The sequence below is a fragment of the Equus asinus genome, chromosome X (assembly GCF_041296235.1).
Source record: "Equus asinus isolate D_3611 breed Donkey chromosome X, EquAss-T2T_v2, whole genome shotgun sequence".
Taxonomy (NCBI): domain Eukaryota; kingdom Metazoa; phylum Chordata; class Mammalia; order Perissodactyla; family Equidae; genus Equus; species Equus asinus.
In genome coordinates this window covers 42746751-42767800 of record NC_091820.1, presented here as the reverse complement: position 1 = coordinate 42767800, position 21050 = coordinate 42746751, and the positions used below count along the sequence as shown (strand labels likewise).

The window sequence follows — 21050 nt, the reverse complement described above, 5'->3', positions numbered from 1 at the left end:
ACATCCACCAAGGAAGCTGAGAGTTGTTGGCTGTATTATAAAAAATATTTGGAAGGCTCAGTTTACTTTTTATTATTCATTGGATTTCATAATAGTGGACAATTCTATGTTCCGTCATAGATTATTTGCTTTTCTAAATACACTTTTTACAGTAAATTAAGAAGCATTTTACCCAATAGGACACTTTCTGAATTTCCAATGGGAGTATTTTTTGCCCAAAGGGGAACTAGTATTGTCAAAGTTGTCTTCATGAGCTGCACTTGAGGTCAAATTAAAAACAGCCTTCGGAGCTCAATTACAGAATCATAGAAAACATAGGCCTTGAAGGAGAAATAGCACTTTTACTTTCTGGAAAAACAGTCAAACTCAAACTTCTAAAGGTTGAGCTGGAGTGAGAATGATGAAAGGACTATTTCCTCTCTTATTCCAGGGTTGAATTCAACTAAGAAATGGACCAATCTTGCAACAAAAGTGCCCCTAACGCCTTTTCTGTGCCCAGCTAAGTGATGTGGGAGAGAGAAAAAAACTACAAAATATGGCGACTGCTCCTTAGAATCCACAAGTCACACATAGGAAGCAACCAGAAAGAATACGAGACTATACAGTGTGTTCTAGTCCAGAGCTTCTTAAACCTGTCAAAGTGTAGACATATCACCTTTGATTCAGGAGTTCTGGGGTGGGATCTGAGATCCTGCATTTCTAACGAGCTCCTAGGTAATGCTAATGTTGCCAGTCTGTGGCCCACACTTTGAGTAGCAAAGTTCTAGTTGTGGAACATACTGGAATCTTGCGTAGGAACATAAAGGTGAGGGAGATAATGAAGATGAAAGTGGTGAGGAATTCTTTGCAGAGGAAGTATGCAGATCTGGAACAATGTGCATCTAGCAGAGCAAAAGTCCCACCAAAGATTCTCACTTACAAAGGCCCCATGAGGAGCCTGAAAGAATCCTAGGGTGAATTATAAACACAGTGCCCTTTAACTCAGGTTTGCTCATGCAAATTCTCACTAAATTGGTAAAATGTAAAATTGATTCTGCTCCCACCTAAGAAGACAGGTCTTAATATGTACATATATGAAATATATACATATATATAATATATATGTGATATGTATATATATATATTCCTTGCTGACCTATTTTCATTAACTGTTTTGTGACACAAACAGGCAAGTACAACCTCCACAGGTCTTGCTACACACCTAAGACTAGTTAAATCAAATGAACTTCTGAACCTGAATAATATTTGGCGGAGACTGTCTACCAGGAAAGAGTAACAGACTTAATAAGCTGTATTTTAAACCTCATAATATGCTTCCAAAAAAGTTGTGTGACTTTGGAAATTATAAAAGAAAATGAAAGAGAGAACAGAAACTATTTAAAGGACAGAAAGGTTTTGTTGACTTTTTTCAGAACACTGACTCTGTTCAGCCCTTGGAAGGGAATTAGAAAGTGAATCTGTTTCTTTACATTATTTTTATTAATAAAAAAACCTAGCTTTTCCCTCCATCACACACACTAAAAACGTTAAGTAAATATTTCAAGAATATCAGCGTGAAAAAGCACTAAGTTATTACTTTGTTGCCCCCATCAACCCTCTCTAAAGGGAAAGCCTTTAGATTGGTTGAGGGGAAGAGCATTTTAGACAGGAAGAGAGTTCAGGCAATGGTGGCTGTATTGTTTCCTTAGAGCTGGAAAGGGGTTCTGGAAAGTAAGGTTGCCAAGGCAGGTTGTGGCCAGATGGTAGGGAACCAGCTGAATGCCTAGCTAAAAGTCTGGACGCTCTTCTTTAGGTAAGCACATTTTTGACCCCGAGATGAAATAAAATATGAAAAGGGCCATATTGAAGTACTTGGTAGTTGGCCCTTGGCTATGCTTGCTGTGGGCCATTCACCCAATCGACAGCTCCTCAGGGAATTCTAAGGATGGTTCAGCAGGGAGGGGTGTCCAAGTTTAAAGTAAACGCAATAGCAGACCACTGAGAGAGACAAACTAATCCCCAGTACCTTGGGAGAAGACACAAACCAGAGACTTCTCAGTAAGCCGGAAAGACTTCAACAGTAACTGGTCCTCAGAGGGGTAAAATGCCCAGCAGATCCCCAAGAGACTGGGGGGCATCCATATTTTTCTCATTAACTTATTCATGACATGAAGTATTATGTCTTACTGAGGATGGTGGAAAATATTTCACTGAAGTCTTAAGTTGGAAAAAAAAGTTAAGAGCTTTTTTTTCCCTCTTTATGACCCCAGGCCAAAGAAAAAGTTTGTCACTCTGAATGTTTATGAGAGGGGTAAGCCAGAAGAGCAGACATAGCCAAATCCCTCTGACTCATTACTGAGCAGCAGGAGCAGCGTGCTCAATTAGTAGGCAATATAATTTACCCAGCCCCCAGGGTTGGACATGGTGGGGCGTCAGGGGATGGGGAGGAGTGAGATGGAAATTAGAATTTTCAAAGTTGTAAATTTACCCAAGAGAGTGAGATAGCAGGTGACCCCTCTGAGTGAAGCCAGGTCTACACGGCCGTCAGTCACTTCTGAGCTCCAATAGGTCACTTGTTTGACCTTGCTGTCTATATAGCTAAAATGAGTAATGTGTTAGCAATGTGAGAAGCCTCACATCATAAAACCAAAGGGGAATAAATCAGCCAAGATTGTCAGCATGTGGAAGAGGCGGAAATTTAGAGCCGAGACTCCACTAGGCTGGGTAACACTCTTCTTGCTCTGAAGACGCCGGTTTCTTCCTTCCACAGTCAGGGGAGCTGCAGCGCTGCCCAGTCTGAATATCAGCTCTGGATTGAATTTCCTCCTGCTCCTGGTGAGGGAAGGCTGTTGGTGATGGATAGCATCCCCATGGAGATGATCTTGATTGTTGTGGTTTTTAATAGACTTTTGCTCTCTGTTTCACTCGTGTGTGCTCATTCATTATTTTCTTCATTTCTTTGTTCATTCAGCTAAGATCGTTTACACACCTGTTATGTGGCAAGTGCTGCACAAAGTATGAGGGAATACAATGTCGGCCAAGACCCAGGCCTGCCCTCAATGGGCTTTTAGAAGAGAGGATCCAGGGATAGTCTGAAAGTGCTGGGTTCTAGATTGTTCCAGAAAAACCCATGAAAGAGTTCACTCCAGACCACAGGGCAGTCAGTATAAGCCCTCTTCAGAGTAAACTGAATCTCTCTTCTGACTTGGACTACACAAGAGGTCCCTGGCTGCCTCATGGTATGAAGGGAGAGGAGGTTTGGTGGAAATTACTCTAGAACTGTCTTCTCCCTGTCATCTTGTATGAATGATAGGATGTATGCCTCTCTACATGGATTCCCAGAATCAAACCTGGGCCAACGTATGTGAGGCTTCACTTCCTTTTCTGACCAAGCCTGAGCATTATACACTCCCAACCCCAGTGTCATACTCACCCTCAAAGCTGTCCTATCTCATATTGGCAGTTCTGTCAGAAATGCACACTGGCTCCTGCATAGTGGACATCATGATTGCTCAGTGGTGAAATCAGAGACTCTAAGAGTGATGGACTGATTTTCATGCCTAAAAAATAAAAATAGTATAGTTACTACAACATCCCTGATTAGGGACAGGTCTCCCAGGAAAACTGTTCTAGTTCCATCTTAATGTGACAAGATAATTTTTGAGGTATTAATTTATGTCTTCCCTCTCCTCATGTATTTTTTCCCTTTCCTTTTCCTGTTGCCAGCTGATAACCAGACTCTGGGTTTCCTCACTTCAGAGAAAGCTGGCAGTGGAAGAGCTGAAGTTGATTACGTGGAGTGCCATTGGGGCCATAGAAAAAGAGAGGGGGTGCCTTAAGGTAGTGACCCTGGAGGAGAGAGAGCCAGGCAAACCCAGCAGGGGCCACATTTTGATGCTTCTGAGAATAGAGATCTGAACTCTGGGGAGAGGGCCAAACAAACCTCAGCGGAGAAGGACTGTGGGATGACCCTAGGGCAGCTTCCACTGGCCACAGGGGCTCCCATTCTAGGGCAGAGTGCTGTGCTCCAAGCGCACCTAGGGAGCGGGGGGAACATTCAGGTTGGGAGGAAGTGCTTCTAAACAGTAACAAGCAGGACAGTTAACTGAAAGTCTTAAAGGAGTGTGTGTGTCTATGTGGGGGATGGGGTCTTGTCACTTGTAAAACCACAGGACCTTTGTACCACTCTAGAAGTAGCGGGAACTTCTCAATGTTTGGATTTTCTATCAATCCAGAGTGATGGGATCATAGCAGAAATTAAATTGAATTGAAGTAAAATTAAGAATTGCAATAGTTCTACAGTGCTGAGGGTATTTACTGAGTCATGCCGGCTACTCTCCCCAGATCCTTCTCTCCTTACTTATTTTGGCCACAGTGGGGATATCAGGCCCGACAGTCAGACCTGTCTGAGCACAAAGCCTACTCTTATGAGGCAGAAATCCTCACTTCCTATGAGGTAGAAATATTCACCTGAATAAAATTTTTCTGGAGTAGAACCTTCCAGAATACATGTATACTCTCTACTCCTACATGTACATTCTATGCTCCAAACTCCCTCCTCCTTTCACTTGCTCACTCACTCTCTCCCTCTCTCTCTTCCCCACCTTTCCTCCCTCCCTTTTTTTTCCCTCTCTCTCTCCCTATTTTTAGCTTCAGAGTCTTGTTCCTAACCATTACACTATACTCCCTGTTGTCACTTTGCAAATACCAAGAAAGTATGGTCATGTCTGTCTGTGCTAATATGGAAATATCTCTAAGAATCAAGGTGCAGAAGAGTGTGTATGGAATGATTAGTTTTGTGTAAATAAAGGTAGAAATTTGGATAGATAGATAGATAAACTGACTGATTGATTTCCTGGTATATGTCTAAATAATTTGGGGGGTGAGTAATGAGAGACAAAAAATGTATTAACAGTAGTTGCCTTTGGGGAGAGATACTGAAGATGCAGGGAGAGAAATGTGTACCTTTAATTTTGTCCATTTCTGTACTGTTCAAATTCTCTAACCATGTATATGCTTTACTTTTTAAATCTATCTACCAAGATTATATAAAAAGTGGAATTTATATAAAGCCACTTTTTGAGATTTTTCTCTAAACATCTTTGGGTACAAATAACTAATAAATATGAGTTGCCAAAAAAGAAATGCTGCACTATGTTTATCAAATAATTCTAACATTGTGATCCCACCCCCATAAGCCAGAAGAATTCTGAGGTGATCCTGAAGACACCCCCAATGTCATGGCTGGCTCTGGCAGGGGTCTGGGCTCTGGGGTGCCCTGGATCTGAAGAGGCCTGCATGACAGGTGGAGAAGACACCCTGTTTACTACATCTGCTTCCCCACCCCCTAAACTCTCAAAGGCCCTATGAGGAGCCTAGAAACTGCTGTGAGGACTCAATTTCCACGTGGACACAAAGCTGATACTGCCAACCATTTGTAAATTAAAAAAGAAAGCAACAACATTGACGTGGAAACTAGATCAAGGTTACAATTGGCGTTTTTAAGAAATAAATATGAGATTTTGAGGATATTTGGCCAGGGAACGCATAAATGCCCAAACCCTCTTCATGATAACTGCCCCTGGTTCCCACAAAGACGACTCAGCCCCAGGAGCAGTGTCTGCGGATAGGGGAATGCAGCAGGCCTGGTAGTTGGAGCTTCGGGCCCACACTCCAGGGAAGAGGCTCTGAGGAAAGGGGATACACGACAGCAGACAGCAAAGATATAGATACCCAGGGGGCAAAGGGAATAACCTGTCTTGGTTTGCCCCAGACTTTCCATAGTGTCCTGGGAAACCCCGCAGTTCTAGGCAAAGAGGGATGGTTGTTGTTTACCCTACCAATTAGATGTCCTCACAGAATTCTAGACCTGGAGGGGAAGGTGACTAATTCAATTTTCTGTCTACCTGAAATTTAAGTAACAAATTATGATTGGCTTCAATTTGCTTTATATGTAAAAGTGTCTGTGTATGCGTACGTGTATCTATGTGTCTGTGAGACAGAGAGAGATGGAGAGAGACAAAGACAGAGAGAAGGGGAGAGAGAGAGAAGGTTGGAGGAGAAAGAGAGAGATTTCAAATGGGAGAGGAAATTGCTTTGTTCCTCCAACAATGATTTACTGAACATCTACAGCACTCTAGGAACTGTGCTCGATGAAGTTTTGTTGGAGTCTTCAGAGACAAATATCATTAGAATTTCTATAATATTTTTAAATTTAAAAAGTAAGAAATTAAATAGGCTTTGATGATATTTAGTATGCTGGTTGAATTGGCATCCTCTCAGAGGTTACATGAGACACACAGTAGGCACCGTATTCTGAGGGAAAAGAGAGTAGCTTCAAGATACAATGGGGACAGAAGGCAGATTGGTGGTCTCCAGGGCTGGGGAGAGGATAGACTGGGGAGTGATTGTCTAATGGTACAAAGTTTCTTTTTGGGATGATGGAAACTCTCTGGAATTAGGTAGTGGTGATGGTTGTACAACATTGCAAATATGCTGAAAACCACTGAATTATACACTTTAAAATGATTAAAATGGTAAATTTTATGAATTTTATTTCAATTAAAAGAAAATTTTAAAAAAATACAATAGAATGATCAAGGTTTCAACTGTAAACTTGCCACCTGCGCACTGTGAGGGATTGAAGTTTGGACGCTCGGCTAGGTGGATTTATGGATTATACTACCTTAAATACAAGAATCTATATAAAACTTCCTAATAGGATGGACAACAATCATGAAAATCGCTTGCACCAGACTGGGAAGATCTTGCGGGAAAAAATTTTAAGTGAAACAAAGATAATTCTGCATTTTTCTTTTACTTTAAATAAGAGTTCAAAATTTGCTGACCTTTTCTAGGATGACAAGTGATCCTAATTTTTGTTATTTAGCAGAAACTTTTTGTAAAAGCACACAATCTATCCCTTTGAGATTAAAAAAAATGATATTTTTTAAATGAGTGAGAAATGAACCTTTTTTTGAAAGAAATCTATGCTATGGAGAGAGCATAGATATTTCGAAGTTTCCTTCTTTGTGTTATATTTGTTGCAGAAAATAATGTGTATGGGTGACACATAAAAACTTTTATATCTGCACACTTATAAAAAACGCCAAAATGAAATTTTCAGTCATGTTGAAATGAAGATATCTTCCAAATGCTGCATCCTCTACTTGTTTTATTAGAACAATTTCACATTAAAGATAGAAATTTACCAGGCAATATTCAACAAAAATCTTTGCATAATTGACATATGGCTTGAAAAAAAGATTGTTGTTAGTCAATGCAGACCATGATCCACTTCTTCCTTTTGAATCTATATCTTTGTCAGTGTCTTTTCCAGCCATGTCAAGTCATTAAAACCAGGTGCCATCAAAATAAATGAAACTTAGAACCAGACTTTCAAATCACATTTTCACAAAGTGTTAAACTGACATTTTCAAAAAGTACAAAGCATATTCAATAATATTGCTCTCACTTATAAAGTAGTTTTAGTAAGATCAAAAAGAATTTCTGTTTCTCTAGTTAATAATAATAAAAAATTATTTGTTACCAAGTGGGATTTATTCCAAATATGCAAGCCTGGATCAACATTCAAAAAGCAATTAATGTAATCCACCATATCAACAGGCTAAAGAAGAAAAAATCATATGAATATATCAATAGATGCAGAAAAGGCATTTGACAAAATCCAACACCCATTCATAATTTTAAACTCTCAGGAAACTAGGAACAGAGGGGAACTTCCTCAACTAAAGAACATCTACAAAAATCTAACAGCTAACATCATACTAAATGGTGAGAATCTGGAAGCTTTCCCACTAAGATCAGAAATAAGGCAAAGATGTCACTTCTCATCACTCTTTCCTGACATCATACTGGAAGTCCTGGCTAATGCAATCAGAAAATAAAAGGAAGTAAAAGGTATACAGATTGGGATGGAAGAAATAAAACTGTCTTTGTTCATAGATGACATGATCATTATGTAGAAAATCTGAAAGAATCAATTAAAAAAACTCCTGAAACTAATAAGTGATTTGAGCAAGGCTGCAGGAGACAAGACTAATATACAAAAATCAATGATTTTCCTAAATACCAGCAAGGAACAAGTGGAATTTGAAATTAAAAACACACCACCACTTAAATTAGCACCCTCGAAAGAAATAATTAGGTATAAATCTAACAAAATATGTATAAGTTCCAAACGAGGAAAACTACAAAACTCTGATGAAAGAAATCAGTGAACTAAGTAAATAGATATTCCATGTTCATGGATAAAAAGACAATATTTTCAAGATGTAAGTTCTTCTCAACTTAATCTATAGATTTAACACAATCCCAATCAAAATCTCAGCAAGTTATTTTGCAGATATTGACAAAATGATTTTAAAGTTTATATGGAGAGGCAAAAGACTCAGACTGCTCAAGATAATATTGAAGGAGATGAACAAAGTTGGAGGACTGATACTACCCTATTCCAAGACTTACTATAAAGCTACAGTAACCAAGACTGTGCGGTACTGGTGAAATAGACAAATAGAGCAATAGAACAGAATAAAGAGCCCAGAAACAGACTCACACAAATGTAGTCAACTGATCTTTGACAAAGGAACATAGGCAACACAATGAAGAAAAGGTAGTCTTTTCAACAAATGGTGCTGGAACAACTGGACATTCACAAGCAAAAAGAATGAATCTAGATACAGACCTTACACTCTTTATGAAAACTAACTCAAAATGGATCGTAGACTTTAAGGCAAAATGCTAAATTATGAAACTCCTAGAAGATAACATAGGAGAAAATCTAGATGACCCTGGTTTTGGCAATGACTTTTTAGGTACAACACCAAAGGTACAATCCATAAAACAAATAATTGATAAGCTGGATTTTATTAAAAGTAAAACTTTCTGTTCTCTGTCAAGAGAATGAGAAGACAAGCCACAGACTGAGGGAAAATATTTGCAAAATCTGCTAAAAGACTGTTATCCAAAATACACAAAGAACACTTAAAACTCAGCAATAAGAAAACAAACAACTTGATTAAAAAATAGGCTAACTATCTGAACAGAAACCTCATCAAAGAAGATGCACAGATGGCAAATAAGCATACAAAAAGATGCTCAACATCATATGCCATTAGCAAATTGTAAATTAAAACAACACTGAGATAACCATTACACATCTATCAGAATGGCGAAAATCCAAAACACTGACAATGCCACAACACCAAATGCTGGTGAGGATGTGGAGCAACAGGAACTTTCCTTCATTGTGGGTGGGAATGCAAAATGGTACAACTTTGGAAGACAAGTGGGCTGTTTCTTACAAAACTAAACATACTCTTACCATATTATCCAGGAATTGTTCTCTTTTTGCTATTCACCCCAAAATGTTGGAAACTTATGTCCACACAAAAACCTGCACACAGGTGTTTATAGCAGCCTGACTTATAATTGCCAAAATTTGTAAGCAATCAAAATATTCTTCAATAGGTGAATGGATAAATAAATTGTGGTACATCCAGACAATAGAATATTATTCGGAGCTAAAAAGAAATGAGCTATCAAGCCATGAAAAGATGTGGAGGAACCTTAAATGCATATAACTAATTGAAAGAAGCCAATCTGAAAGGGCTACATACTGTATGATTCCAACTACATGACGTTCTGGAAAAGGCAAAACTATGGAGACAGTAAAAAGATAAGTGGTTGGAGGGTTAGGGGAGAGGAAAGAATGAATAAGGGGAGCACAGAGGATTTTGTGGGTGAAGTGAAAGTGTGGGTGCAGTGAAACTACTATATGCGATACTGTAATGGTGGCTACATGTCATTTTACATTTGTCCAAACCCATAGAATCTACAACATCAAGAGTGAACCCTAACGTAAACGATGGCTTTTGGGTGATGATGTGTTGATGTAGATTCATTGATTGTAACGAATGTACCACTCTTGTGCAGGATATTGTTGATGGGGGAAGCAATAGGTGTGTGGCAGCAGGGGGTATATGGGAACTCTTGGAACTTTCTACTCAATTTTGCTGTGAAACTAAAACCGCTCTAAAAAATAAGGTCTCCTAGATTGCCCTGTGTGGACTAAGCTCCTAAAAGCAGCTAGAAGTGGCTGACCCTTGGGGCGGGACTCTGTCAATGTGTGGAAACTGTCCACCACAAGCAAAGTAGTGTGGAGCACTAAAAGCCTTTGTTCCAAGGACTATGTTAACAGTTTGGAGATTCCCTAGCTTGTTGAAGAAATGAAGGGAGGGTCCTCCCTCACCCTTTAAAAGCAGCATATCCATGCAAACATTAATTACCACATGATCACACTAATTATTATTTACACATGTTTCTTTCCACTCTCCTGAGCATGGCTCCAGGATGTTCTGACAACAGACTGAACTAGGTGACTATCCTGGATCCTTTACTTACTGGCTCTGTGATTCTGAGAGAGTTATTTTGTTTTTCTCAGCCTGTTTCACCATCTGTACACTAGAGATAATAATGCCTACCTCAAGGTTTAAAGTTAGGATTCAAATGAGATAGTATGTGTGTAAAGTGCCTGGCCCAAAGATACCAACCGATAAATAAGGTTTGGGTTTTTTGTTGTTCTTCTTTGCCTCTCCTACACCTGAACACAGTAGACATATAGCTTGGGAGTTAAAAGTACAAATCTTAAGCCATGAAGACTTGAGTTCACAGCCAGATTCTGCGAAGTACCAATTTCAGACCTTGAGCAGGATCCTTCAAGTCTTGTTGAAACTCTAGTTTCTAGGGAATTAATGCACCTCTTTGTCTAAGCATATACTGAATATTAATTTAAACACAGTGCATATCACAGTACTTCATACTCACATCATACATCTCTTTATTGATTTTGCTTTTTCTCTTGAGGTTTAGTATCTCACAATGCCTCGGCTTACCTTTTTTTAATTCTGGAAAACTTTAAATTGATATAAAAGTAAAGAGACTAGTATAATGAGCCCCTATTACTCAACTTCGACAGTTACCAATCGTCTTTCATCTCTTTTCATCTATACTCCAACTCACTTCTTCTTCTCCTGTATTATTTTACAGCAAATCACAGACATAAGATCATTTTATCTGTAAACATTTCAACATGCATCTCCGAATAATAAGGACTCTTTAAAAAACATGAACACAATACTATCATACCTTAAAAAATTATTAATACCATAAGATCATCAAATACCTAGTCAGTGCTCAAATTTCCATTTATCTCATGTCTTTTTTAACCATTTGTTTGTTTGAACTAGTATCTAAATAAAGTCAACACTTAATTGAGATTGAATAATTTCTCTCTCAAATCTCTTTAATTCTGCAGGTGCCCCCTCTATCTCTTTTTTTTTCCTTTCGATTTGTGAAGACACTGTATTGTTTGCTCTATAGACTCCCCACAGTCTGGGTTTTGCTGATTGCATCTTCATGGTGTCACTTAATACGTTTTCTGTCTTTGTGTTTCCTGTAAATTGGTAGCAAGATCCAGGGATTTGATCAGATTCAGGTTTGCTCTTTTTTTTTAAAAGATTGGCACCTGGGCTAACAACTGTTGCCAATCTTCTTTTTTTTTTTTTAAAGATTGGCACCTGAGCTAACAACGGTTGCCAACCTTTTTTTTTCTGCTTTATCTGCCCAACCCCCCTCCCCCGCCCCGCCCCGGTACATAGTTGTATATCCTAGTTGTAGGTCCTTCCAGTTGTGGGATGTGGGATGCTGCCTCAACGTGGCCTGACGAGCGGTGCCATGTCCGCGACCAGGATCCGAACCCTGGGCTGCCGCAGCGGAGCACACAAACTTAACCACTTGGCCACGGAGCCGGCCCCAAGGTTTGCTCATTTTTTTTAATTTTTTATTTATTTATTTTTTAAAGATTTTATTTTTTTCCTTTTTCTCCCCAAAGCCCCCCGGGTACATAGTTGTATATTCTTCGTTGTGGGTCCTTCTAGTTGTGGCATGTGGGACACTTCTAGTTGTGGCATGTGGGACACTGCCTCAGCGTGGTTTGATGAGCAGTGCCATGTCTGCACCCAGGATTCAAACCAACGAAACACTGGGCTGCCTGCAGCGGAGCGCGCGAACTTAACCACTCGGCCACGGGGCCAGCCCCAAGGTTTGCTCATTTTGACAAAACTACTTCAAAGGTGGCAGGGTGTTCTTCCATCAAGAAGTACATAACATATGCTTGTCTTTTGTGATGTTACCAGCCATTGATGACCAATGCCTAGATCGATCAATATCCTAGAGGTTGCAAACTGATACTCTAAGTCATTAATAAAGATAGTTAAGTAAGGATTCATCTGAAAGTGACCCCATGCAGCTTTGTTAGATGTGTCTTTCATAAATTGGGAAGCCACAGAAGTGTGAACTTAAGCAGGACATTTTACATTATCGCAACATCCCTTTGTTTGTGACTTTTCAATCTGCTTGCTTCCATTGGAACAACCTCCAAGTCCGTGTTCAAACCACATTTAGTTTGTTGTATACAAACATTACCTTAAGCTCTGGAACAAACTCATCATTAAGCACATGTTCCACGCTCCCTGGACCCACCATTTCTATAACTCACTGAAAGGATATAGTTTGTTGTGATAATATAAAGTGTCCTTTTTCACCATTCCAGGGCTTTCCAACTGAGCCAACTGTGGGGGTGTGGGCTTTGCTGTCAGAGAAGTCCTTATGTAACATCTTTACTAATGACCTGTAGTAGGTCAAACTACTCATGAATGAGTGACCACTAAACTGGAAACAAGGACAGATCATACCTGAAATGGAAAGGAGGATAGCAATGTGTTGTGGTGTTGTGTATGGGCAAGTACATTGTATAATGTTCCGGTTACATGGGAATGGGCTGGACCTGTTGCCTTACTCCAGGATATGTAGGAAAGTGACTGGTCTACCACTTGGAAGGAGATCTGGACTGAAAAAGGTGTGTGGGAATAATAAAAGTGCGTGTGAAAATCTTACATAACAAAAACTGAAGAGAAGTGGCCCCAGAAATTACAGAACTACACATATTATTTCTGCTTTTCAGAAAATATTCGAATAAAATTGGAGCAAGATAAACTGTTAAATTCTAAGAAAATGGAAACAGGAAAGTAATCTTCAAAGCTCTGCAAGAATTAACTCAATAGAACTTCCCATCTTAAATCACTGCTAGACAATATGTGTAATTGCTCTGGACTTTAAAGAGCCTTTGATTTTGTTTGGAACAAGAGATTCATTAGCAAACTGGAAAAATCTATGTGGTCCAAACCACACAGCTTTTGGGAAGGATATAAGCTTAAAGTTCATACCCAGAGACTCATTATGAATGGAGTGGTCACCAAATAGCAGTCTCTTGAACATGCCAAGAACTTACAAATTCCATTAATCCTGACAACTTTGTGAAGTTGCTATCGTCTCTATTATATTGATGAGGAAATTGAAGCTCAGAGAAGCTAAGCGACTTGCCCAAGATCCCTTAGCTAGTAAGTGGCAGAAGCTGCTTTTAAACCCTAGGTCTATCCGTCCAAGCCTTTATACTACTCTGCCTCATAACATTTTGGAAACAGCACAAGGGCATGACATTTATAGAGCATCCTCATCTAAATTGCCCATCAAGAGCCACCACATAGCTTGCCCAAAACTCAGCCAATAAACGCAGTACTGTTGACAGCTATACTCTACCACCAGTGAGAAGATAGTATGAAACCTCACACTTGAACGATGGTCCTGAAGGTCAGTCTTGGATCAATTACATTTTAGCCTTTCCAACAGTGGCCTGGGGGACAGAAAAAGAAGTCTGTTCAACATGTTTACACATAACACCATCTTGGCATGGGGAATTCCAGGGAAGAAGCTGCCCTGGAAGCTGGGGACTACAGAATTGAAAGCCCCTAGTAAAACTTGGGAAACAGTGCGAAAGGAAGAGGCGGGAGATCAGCAAAGGTAATTTCTAGGATACGATACAATAAAATTCAATACAGCCATGGCCACATATGGGTAAAACACCTGCAGACTTAACACCTAAACATATTAGCTAAGTAGCTCTGTCATTTAATCAAGGGTCAAGAAAGACCATATAAGTAGGAATATTGGATACAGGGTCTAAAAGAATCCTTTCGCTGTACAGTATCCCCCTCTAATTTCTACTATTTAAAAATTCAGAAAGTCTACATGAAAAGCTGTAGAGATGATGGAACAGGCTAACTATAAATCTGTGAGGGAAAGGGAAAGAAACTAGGAGTTTGACAATACCCAAAAAGAAAAATAGGAATAATTTAATAATGGTGTCTAAGGAAATTATAGGTTTAATCTTATTGGAGATGATCAACTATTGTAAATTGAAAAAATCTGCCAAGCATGTTCCTAATATAAATTCATTCTAATTAAATAATTATCAGGAAAGTTTTCTTCTACTCAACCCAAACTCCAGATTGTTTTATTCTCTTCTTTCTCTGGAATGGTGTGAGAAAGCAATTTTCTGTACAACTAATTCTTTAATAATTTTAACATGTTCTCGTTTCTATCCTCTCCATTTTAAACGTTCAAAGAAACACTGAAACAAACTAATTGGCTAGGATGTCTCAGGGGTGAAGTCCTGCAGGAGTTAAAAGCAATAAAATGTAGATATTTCTATTCATAAAAGGAAGAGTGAAAAAAAATCATATAGCTCCAGTATTGTAATCAAATTGTTCTTTGCAGATGGGGGATTGGCTCTAACTTACCCTTTTGGCTTAAGTTTCCCTTTGAAGAAACCCAGAACCCAAGAGTGAAGAACTGAAACAACAGCTTAGTTTTATAAAGCACTTTACAGTTTATAAATCATTTTTGCATTCTTTTCCCATTTGATCAGCCTGCAAGCTCTGTGAGGGAGACGAGGTGGGAATTTTGGTTCTCTTCTGGCAGATAAAAGCCCTCTCTTCTCAGGAAATGTTGGCAAAATGGTTGGGGCAGAACTAATAGGATGTTCAAATATCCCCTATAGTAGTCATAGCTCTTCAGAGAAACAGAACCAATAGGAAATAGAAGGTATATCTATAGCTATAGATATAGGTATAGATAGAGAGACTTACTATATGAAATTAGCTGATGAGATTAATAAGTCAGAAGTCCCAAGATCCACAGTTGTCAAGCCATAGAGACCCACAAGAACTGATGGCATAGGTTCCAGTCCAGCTCTGAAGGCCTGAGAACCAGGATTGATGGTAGGAGTCCCAGTTTGAGGGCAAGGAGAAGACTAACATCTCAGCTCAGTGAGGCACAAAGGGCAAATTCTCCCTTCCTCCAGCTTTTTGTTCTTTTCAGACCCTTAACAGATTGGATGATGCCCACTCACATTGGGAAGGGCCATCTGCTTTACTCAGTCTATTGATTCAAATGCTAATCTCTTTTGGAAACACCCTCACAGACACACTGAGAAATAATGTTTAGCCAAATATCTGGGAACCCCATGATCCAGCCAAGTTGACATATAAAATTAACCATCACATCTCCTAATCTCACCTCATGAGGGCAGTTTCACCTCTGAGCGACTCCAGGAGGGGTGCTCTACCTTTGCTCTCTCCCAGGCTCTACCCAGGTGGTCACCTGAGAACACTTCCTTCCAAGAAGGCCTAGAAGAAATCCCCTCTAAAGATCCCATTCAACGCTGGACACCACAAACCTAACCAGGTGAAAACAGAAAATCATTAACAAAAGCCGGGACAGGGCAGCCATCAGTGAGAATTAAAGAATATCTCCAAATGCAGAGACCAATGGAGTGAAATTCATTTAGGAAAATACAATCTAAAATATTTGGCATGATGCAACCTGAAGGGGAATTTGAGATGGCTCTTAAATCGGACTGAGCTGGGTTCTAATAACAGCCCTGGCCCTTCTTATATACCAGGGCAAATTAGCTAATCTCTCGAATCTTCCATTTACTCACAGGTAACATGGGGATTAAACTATCTCACCAGGAGCTGCTGATACACACAACAACATGGATGCCTCTCACTGACCTCGTGTAGAGCGCAAAAAGCCAGACACAAAAGAGTATCACACCATTATGATTCCGTTTATATTAACTTTTGGAACAGGCAAAAAGAATCTATGGAGATAGAATAGTAGCAGCATCTGGGGTGGGGAGAAGTGACTGAAAAGGGGCACAAGGTGACTCTCTGTGGTGATAAAAATGGTTTGTATCTTGACTGTGGTGTGGGTTACACAGGTGTATATATGTATCAAAATTCAACTGTGCACTTAAGGTCTATGCATTTTACTGTACAATATATCTCAATAAAAATGCCTATCTCATTTGGCTGTTGTGAAGAATGATTGAGATAATTTTTTTTTTTTTAAAGATTTTATTTTTCCTTTTTCTCCCCAAAGCCCCCCAGTACATAGTTGTATATTCTTTGTTGTGGGTCCTTCTAGTTGTGGCATGTGGGACGCTGCCTCAGCGTGGTTTGATGAGCAGTGCCATGTCCGCGCCCAGGATTCGAACCGACGAAACACTGGGCCGCCTGCAGCGGAGCGCGCGAACTTAACCACTCGGCCACGGGGCCAGCCCCTGATTGAGATAATTTAAGAATCTTCTGGTGGAGTACTTAAACATACAGTAGGTATTCAAGAAATGATGGCCAAAACACCTTTCTTAAAAGTAACTGACTTCAGATATCTTCATAAGTCTGCACCATCCAGAGATCCAAGAGGACTCCAGAGCAGGGCAGATGTTAGAGATTTTCTGCTCCCTCCTACCGTAGCCTGCGTGTGGGTTCCCCACCACCACAGCACCCTGGCCTCACCAAGCAGGCAGGTGGGTACCATCCAAGGAAGCTGGCAGCAGAAAAGGACCCATAGGTGCATGGGCCTGAGATAGCCCTGGGCCTGGCTACAGTCCCCAGGAGGCTGAAGAGGGGCCCGGCTAGGGAGAAATTCTCAGTCCAGAGGAAATGGGCCCCAGTTTGGGGCCTCAGAGAGAGACTGAACTAGCAAGTAGGAGTGAGGAGGCAGGACAAGAACCTGGCTTCTGGAACTCAGTGTCAAGGCGGGGCCTGGGCAGGAGGCAGAGTCCAGCTCCCAGGACTAGGCAGGAGGAAAATAAAGGTCTATGTGAGTACATAGCCTGAGCCTTAGGCTTATCGCAGAGCCTGGAGTGAAATCAATCCTGGATGAACGCAGTTGGCTCTGCTACTGCCCAAGTTATCTAGAATTGTCCTGGGTTGAACACTAGAGCAACGTTTCTCAGAGGTTAATGGGTACGTGAATTGCCTGAGGATTCTGTTAAAAGGCAGATTCTGATTCAGTACGTCTGAGATGAAGCCTGGAATTCTGCATTTCTAACAACTTCCCAGGTGATGCCCATGTTTTTTTGGTCCACGGATCACACTAGGGTTACCAAGAACCTCCTAGAAGAGGCACTGTGTGGTAGCAGTCAGGCGAATGGAATGACTCCTGGATCTTTTCAAATATGTTTCCTCTGACTCTGGGCTGAGATAAAGAGAGAGGGAAATAACAACGCCCCTCAACATACACACACACACGCACACACAACATTAAATCCATGGAAATCAGTGCTCTATGAGGCATTCTAAGAATCCCATTCATATATATTCTGGGTTTAAAACACTGCCATAGATGGTGTTACAAAGAGATTTATAGCTTTTAATCTTCTCATATAGCACAACTGCTAAATACAATATAATATATGTGACAAGAATTAGTCCGGAACTTATTTAAGACTTTATCCCCTCAGTTCATATGTCAAAAGATTGCCATTTCCAATTATTTATTAGGAATGTGATGTTTTTCAAGGTAGGTGCATTACTCTTGTTATCTGCTTTCAATTAGCTGAGAATTTACTATGCTGAGCCAAATGTCCATTCATCAGCAAATTCCAGATTCCTGGCAGTCTGATTAACTTCTCAGGGCTCTTCCTTTATAGGTAAAATAAATGAGGCTGTCTATATCTCATGCTTGCTTGCTTATGGAAGGGAACAGAATAGGTTTTGGAATTGAAGAAAAAGAAAGAGGAGGAGGAGGAGGAAGAGAAAAGAAACAGCCTCAAGCAATCAGGAAATACTGTAGACAGAGATAAATACCTACCCTTAGACCAAAAGCTACTCCACACTAGACTATCATATCAAAGCCATATCAAAGCCAGCAGTTGGGAAGGGCAGTGCCTTCAGCAAAGGGTTGAACGATTTGAACTTGGCACATCATTTCTTTCTGTGGAACCCGGGATAGCAGGGGAAGCATGAGCTTTGGACCCACTGAGGCCTGGCTTCGAATCTCAGCTCAGCCACTGAAAACTGGGGCACCTGAGGTAAGTTTTTTCACCTCCATTTTCAACTAAGTTTCCTCTTCTGTAAAATGACAATAATGACTAACTTGCAGATTTATCATGAATTTAAAGGAAATTGTGTGTGTGTAACAACGATGTCAGCTAAGGTAACCTTGCCCTTGAGTTTCAAAGAACATTGGTTCAAACTGCATCCAATGTGTCCAGAGGACCCCAAACCTCTGCCAGTCTCTCTGGGTACTTGAGGAGGGATTAGGGATAAAGGGATGGGGTGGTTAATGTTAGTCCCAGTCATGGCTGGTCACAAGCTCTTCCATCTCCTGAATTTGTCCTGTTCCAGATTCCCCACTGTGTGCAACATAGGTCATCCCCATTCTTCCTGGTGTATTCACACACATCCAAAAATCAACCCACTCATGCAAAAGTCATGTGTGTGTAGCAGATTTTATTACTGATGGTCTGGGGAGAAAGAGGAGGTTTACCTTGCAGCAATTCTCATGTTTAAATATTTACCACCATGAGCTTAGAAACTTCCATAGCCATTTTTGTTAACTATAACTCCAGCTGTCAAGTACGTGACAGTCTTCTTTTGGCCTTCTCTCTCTGTCTCGCTCTTTCTCTTCCCCTTCTTCTTGGGTGGGTGGGAGGGAGAAATTACTGTCTTTATAAGTGCAAATTTTGCCTTTCATTCGGCTCGGAAGAACAAATATTGTCTGGTGCAAGGCTCAGTGGTCACACCTATGGGCTTTGAGGTTGGCCTGCCTGAATGTGAGGTCACAGCTCTGCTTCTTTCTGGCTGTGTGATCTTGGATAAGCTAATTGCTTTCCTGTGCCTCAGTTTCCTCATCTGTAAAATGGAAATAATAATTGTACCTACATTTTAGAGTCATGGGGAGGATCAGATAGATGTACACGTAATGTGCTTAGTAAACACTCAATGGCTGCTAACTGTTTTATTATTATTGTTGTTGTTATTAATATTATTATTATTACGAGGCAATTCCTCCAGGAAGCAAACTGCAAATTCCCGCTTCTCATAAAAGCAGCCCCAAAAGGATGCTCCTGACTCTGAGCTGGCTGTTGCCAGTGCCCATGGCATTTCTCTCCACTTGGCTGTTTTTATTTGTTGGCCTTAGTTACAAGGGGACTTACTGAGTTTGCTGCTCACTATGCATCTGCACATGTCATGTGGTGGCACTGGGGACTTATAAAATCTGTTGCTTTTAACACAGTGACTCTGGGGTGCACAAGAATCACCAGGGAAGCTTGCTTAAAATGGAGATTCTAAGGCTCTGCTTTAGCAAGTCTGGAGTAGGGCCCAGAAACATGCTGTTTTAATAAGCCTCCCCAGGTAGCTCCAATGCAGGGGTCCATGGAAGCTCTGTTCCAGCAGATGGTCTCCTTAAAACAAGCTCCCCCCGAACCTTGAAGGCACCACTGATTACCCAAATAAATGGATGCATTTTTTCTAATTCTTTAACACAGAGTATTCCAAAAATCAAGAACCTACAGGACAAAGGTATATTTAAACAATATGTTAGTTTCTATTTCAAATATGCTCCCTACATTTTTCTTCAAATGCCAGAAGTCTCTTAAGGTGAAATACCACTAAATTTAAAGCAATGGGCCCAATAGTTAATCTGAAAAAAGTTATATATAATATATTAAATATATGACAATAACTATATTATAGAATGCCTAAAATGTCTGAAAACAGAAAAGTATATTTATAAATACATATTTATAAATTTATAAATGAATATATTCCAGAGTATCCAGAAAGTCTAGAAACACTTGAAAATGCAGCTAACATACTGCTTGGTAAACCTATCCTGCGTTTTCTGGATGTTCAGACACCTTGTAGAACGTCATAACATCACTATAGTTAAGTAATTTAGAAATTTCAGCACCCACATCATCTCCCTCCTTCCTTCCTGTCCTTCCTTCCTTCTTTGCTTGCTTCCTTCCTTCCTTCACTCCCTCCCTCCCTCCTGTCTTTCCTTTCCTCCTCCCTTCCTCCATTTCTTTCTCTTTCCTTCCACAATCATTTCCTGAGCTCCTAAAACGTGCACATCACTCTGCTAGACATGGGTATAACTGATATATGGGAGGGGGGAATGTTATCCAAAAACCAAAAGGCAGAATTCGTACTCTTACGGAGCATGCTCCTTGGGGTGTAAAGTATAAATATGTGACACATTTAAATGTTATTGTAAGCCAGCATCTCCAGTGGGTGAGTGATTCAGAGAGTGTAAGCTACAAAATTTTGGGGCAGAGGTGTCAAGCTGTCCAGGATAGTCCAGATCATTTTCAAGGCATTTCATGAGGCTATGTGAAGACTTTCTTCACTTTCTCTCCATCTAGGATATAATCACATGAAAGCCCAACCAGCAGGCCATAAATGAGTCCTACAGTACAGTGAGGAAAAAATCTTAAACTTACCCACTTTCATATAAAAGGAGATTTTGATTCAAGGGGATCATGTTTAATTCTCCATGTTGTGGGGCCTGGCCCAAACTTAGGGCTGAGGACAATGGCATGTCACCCAGTTTCTATTCCAAGGCTCTGACACAGGCTGGATATTGCCACAGGTAGGGAAGTGAATTTTTCCATCTCATTTTTCCCAGCTCCTTTCATGCAGGTTACTTCTTTTGAGAGATGAAGAGGAAAAGGAGATGTCATCTTCACTTTCCAGAAGGCAAGAGAGAGGGGAAATTGCTTTGCCCAAAACTACAATTTATTGTCCAATTATCTTGCTCAAGGGAGCCTGCCAGGACAAAGCCTAAAACTTTTAAAG

The 21050-nt window shown here is 40.3% G+C and overlaps 1 protein-coding gene across 1 annotated transcript in view; it reads right to left on the bottom strand.

Moving 5' to 3' along the window:
- Positions 1-3412: 3412 nt before the first annotated feature.
- The window catches only part of EFHC2 (EF-hand domain containing 2), a 254737-nt gene continuing 237099 nt past the window's right edge, over positions 3413-21050 (bottom strand). Inside the window, exon 16 of the mRNA XM_070502620.1 lies at positions 3413-3539. Within this exon, the coding sequence (XP_070358721.1) occupies positions 3534-3539 (6 nt within the window). The 3' untranslated portion in view covers positions 3413-3533. The remainder of the gene's footprint in view (positions 3540-21050) is intronic.